The following is a 4,586-nucleotide window of genomic DNA, read 5'->3' as shown; positions in this document are numbered from 1 at the left end:
AGGCGGCCCTGCCTCCGCAGGCCGGCCGGTGCCGAGGGGCAGGCCTGGGCCAGCTCCCCCCCGCGCTCGGACGCCTGTAGGGCCTCTCTCCCCCGCGGGTGGGTTACCTGGTGCCGGATCCGCTTCGAGCTCACGCTGAAGCTCTCTCCACGCTCGTAGGGCCTCTCCCGTGTGGGTTATCCGGTGCTGGATGAGACACCATCGCTGCCGGATGCTCTCCCTGCAGGCCAGGGGTTTCTCCCTGGGTACCCGTGGAGGGCAACACGGACCCTTCGTTGCAGAAGCTCAGTGAACAAGACATGAGAGCAGACAGCGCTTTCTAAGGAGAAGAAAGTATCTAGAGGACACCAAAGCAGAGCTCTGGAAATTTGTGCTTGGCTCAGCGTCCTTCCAAGAGATGAGGACCTACCGGGGGCACTGTCAGGCTGCTGGAGCCTCCTAGGTCCCGAGAGTGGAGATGTGGCCTTCGATGTTAGGAGCGGGCTCGTGCTGAGCGTAGGCTCAAGCTTAAATCCTTAGCAATCTCACTCAGTCCTTAGTAATCTAAGCTTACAAGATGACTGCCTGGGCAGTAGAGCAGCTGGAGAGGCGAGGACCTGGGCAGAGAAATACTGCAGGTCCGTCTGAAACCCTCTTCTGGGGGACAGCAACTGAATCACAGCGATGTCTTTGCTGAAGGCTGCAACACCTCTCCCAGGCACTTGGTGTTTCGTTAAACGACAAGCAGCTTATATGCAATGCCTCTGAAAGAAATTTTATGCTGGAATGATCTGAAAAGCAAACAAGCACATTTGAAATGTCCTTGCAGAACAGCTCCAGTCCCCTTGGAGAACTGCAGGAAGGATTGCTCTCATATTTATCCCTTCAGTATCTAAACGCTGGCACTGTAAGCATACCTGGGCTCTGTTGGCCCAGTACAAGGGGAAGGCACAGCAGTCACCACTCTCTGCTTTACAGCATTCTCATGTTTTGTAGTTAAACTGGCTCCTACGTGGGTCTTGGCCATGGCAGAGCCCACGGTGATGGATCACTCCCACTCAAGAAATGCCATTAAGACAGGGTGACTTCTGGAGTTAAGTGGACACACAGAACTCTGCCCGTATACGAAAACAGCTCTCTTCTCACATGCAAGATTATTACATAAACATCTGCAGCACAGATGTTCAGAATAAACCTACTGAGACTATTTTTTCAGGCAGGAAACGTGACAATACACAAACCAACATGGTGGTAGCTGCAAAGGCATATCCATATCCCCACAGATAATGTCACTGTCACAGCAAATTTAGAAGCAGTGTTTTCCAAAGCTCACTCAGAGCTCACAAGGTGCATCTTGGTAAGACAGAAGCTTTATGCAACGCCAGTAACATACCTGCTCTTTTCTTTAACTTAAAAAACAACTAATACCTTAGTTGAAAAGTTGGGTTTTTTTTTTCTGCAGCCTTGGAAATGTTAAAGCAAACAGAAGTACCAAAATATTTTTGATAGCTGTTACTACACAGTTGGAAATAAAAAAACATGACAATGTGTTTTCCAAGACAAATGAGCCTGCATTAGGAAGGTAAGAAAACACAGAAATATCTACAAATCAAACTGTTTGGCAGCACGTCATCCCTGGCAGATGGCAACACCAGTGTTAGCTTGCGGAGGCACACTTTGCTTACGGATTAATGAAGCAGGTGAATGAGTAATTGCTTTCAGATAATTTGCAGTGTATGTCAGGTGTGTCCTTGTGGTCCTGAAGGCTGTAAAAGATTTTAAATCCTCTTTTCATCATCTGAGAAAAGTTTTAGAATTCCAAGAGACATTTCGTCAACTTCAGCAAGGAGGAAGCATGGAGGCAAGCCTCCGCAAAGCGGTCACCTCCAAACCCTGACAGCACAGATGTGATATTTAAAATCATCTTTCTGCATTAGGCCAAGACTGTCCAGTTGCAAGGTTTAAGGATGACAAAGATAGGAGGATGGAGACACTTTCAGTGACTAAAATTCCAATTTTTTTCCTAACATGGTAAATAGTTTTTTATGACACCAATGCTATTTGAACAATTGTCATTTATATCCATCGAACTGTGACACTGCATTCATTGAAAGTTCAGATGTAATAAAGAAATGATTATGAAATCTTTGATCATAAATACAAGTCTTACCTAAAAATAGAGAAAAAAAGCTGGGAAGGGGTCTTATTTATTTTCCCACATTAAGACTGGTAGGTAGCACTGAAGCTTTTTCCATCTATGAAGTGTGTACTTGAGAGAGAAATACACGGTACGTTGAGGGAAACATTTCCTAGCATGCCACTTAAAGGCAAGCCTTGTCCTTTTCACGTAACAAAGTCATCTTCTGGCAGCTCTTGCACAAGAAGGTGGGGGAAGAAAAGTGATGTGACTGCCAGGGAAGAAAACCATCCCAAACTCCTGAAAATTCACCAGACATGGCCGAAGACTTTTCTAGGAGGTCCCCCAAGCATTATACATGCCACAGCGACACTTGACAGAGAAGAGGAGGTTCGTAAGTGGTCACCCATTTCCCCTTCACCAGCAGCCCTCCCCTCCAAGGCCAGACAGGACCCTTCCCCACGGCCCATCCTCCTGGCAGACCCCGACACCTTCCCCCAAGTCTCCCTTACCTTAGGGCTGCACAGCCCAGATGAACCGGTCAGCTTGTCTCTCTCCAGGTAGCCAATCCACCGTTCATCAGCCACTGCCGGGTGATCTCTCCCACTTCTCCTTGCTGCTGGGCGCCCGTGTCAACTCCTCTTCCTCCAGTTCTCTGCTCGGGGTTTCAGCCAGTAGGGGCACAGACTGCGGGCTCTCGACTAGACCTGACATTGCCGCTTAGAAACCCCTCCCAAGTCTGTCATACGACATTACTTATAGTTTATCATTAGTACCTTACAAATTGTTTATTGTATATAATATAAATCAAATAAAACCAAAGACATACTGTATCAAAAATAGAAAAAATATTTTTATGTTCCAACTATATAAATACGTTCAGAAATCCAGCTTCTTTTTTTTTGAAGTGGTGTGTCCATTTTGTTCAGTGAGACTCTTTGCAGACTCAGAACTGCCAGAACAGACAAAAGTCAGAAGCTGTTGTGGAAGTAAATACATAGAAGGTGGCAATTTAGGGTCCAAGACTTCCCCAAGAGTCCCAGACAGTTTACAACCTAAGATCAGTCTCAGTTTGGAAATGAGACTGATCAGAGAAGTGGGTTTAGATCAGGTTCTAAGAAGGGCTGAAGAGATCCAGTGGTCGGTCGCTAGAATACTGTCTTAAAAACATCTGTCGGGGACATATTCATGCTACACTGACAAGGTAAAACGGCGCTCAGAAAATGGAGCAGATGGTATCTTTAACACAGATCCAGCATGCAAGTGAACATACACAACTGGATGTTCTAAACTAAAGGGCTTTCACACGACATCTGATGTCAGAGGGCACTTTTGGGAGCCATTGCAAAGAGTCTAGAAAAACACTTCCACTGTTTTGCAGCCATTTAAGAAACACAGATTAAGGAATTTTACCAGAGATTGCAAATTGAACCAAGGACAGAAGAAAGGCATTGTATTTCCACAGTTCTCCCTGCCCTAACCGGTTTCTTGCAGGCGGGTTATTCTACGGAATACCGGAACTTGAAGGGTGAAGCGTTTCACAGCCCAAGGCCAGGGAAAAGGTCTTGGCAAGTGTCATTGGGGGAAGCACCTGCCTCTAGAAGCACCAACAGGAAGAAAAGTTGGGGACCTAAAACCTATTAGAAAAATGGAAAGAAAAGAAAAGGCACAGGAGGGAAATCGGGGGAAAAAAAGAGGCTCCGGGTGACCTGTGTGCTGAAGGCAGGACGGCGACTGGAGGAGTTTGTGCAATTCAGAGCAGAGGGCTGAAACAGGAGCTCAGTTCGGACCCGTTCTCCAGCATGTCATCTGTCAGCAGGCCACAAGGAGGAGCAGTGCACCCACCGATCACAGCACCACTGCTAGCACCAGCCTGGAATAGGGTTTCCAGTTTATCAGGAAGGCCTCCATGTACAAAATTTTCAGGATGGAGGAGCGGGCTCCATTCAGTATCGTCTCCTCTGTTTTTTGTTCCCCTTTCTTTTCTGTTCCTTCTGTTTCCGGGCTCCAGCCGTGGTAAATGTGATACAGTGAGCATCTAAGAAGTCCAGCAGCTTTGCCTTGGAAATTTTAATGCCATTCTGTTTCAGCTCTGTGTGCAGCTCAGCCAGCTCAATTGGCTCATAAAATAGAATCTTGTGGTACAGGGCTGTGTTTGAACGGATGTAGCACCTTACTGCCTCCAGCTTTTCTTCTTCCCGAGCTGCTGCCTGAGATGCTGGAAGCTCCTCTTCCTCCTCCTCAGATGCAAAAGCACAAGCTTCAAATCCATTCATGAAAGAACTAAAAGCAAGATCAAGTAGACCAGAGATCAAGGAAAGAACAGGCCACCAAGGACAGGACCAGAGCTCCCCAAATCCCTGGTGGCCAGCCACTGTGACTCCCCCCTATAGGGTCACACACTCTCCAATACTGGCACCCACAAAATGAGTGAAGCAGAACACGGCACGTGTTCTGCCGCATGCCCCAC

General features: G+C 47.1%; 1 protein-coding gene across 1 annotated transcript in view; it reads right to left on the bottom strand.

The window, feature by feature from the left end:
• Nucleotides 1-4,038: 4,038 nt before the first annotated feature.
• The window catches only part of SLX4 (SLX4 structure-specific endonuclease subunit), a 23,336-nt gene continuing 22,788 nt past the window's right edge, over nucleotides 4,039-4,586 (bottom strand). Inside the window, 1 exon segment of the mRNA XM_009324795.1 lies at nucleotides 4,039-4,399. Coding sequence (XP_009323070.1) covers nucleotides 4,039-4,399 — 361 coding nt within the window.

Source organism: Pygoscelis adeliae, unplaced genomic scaffold, assembly GCF_000699105.1.
Source record: "Pygoscelis adeliae isolate BGI_AS28 unplaced genomic scaffold, ASM69910v1 Scaffold85, whole genome shotgun sequence".
NCBI lineage: Eukaryota > Metazoa > Chordata > Aves > Sphenisciformes > Spheniscidae > Pygoscelis > Pygoscelis adeliae.
This window is presented reverse-complemented; position numbering and strand designations above follow the sequence as displayed.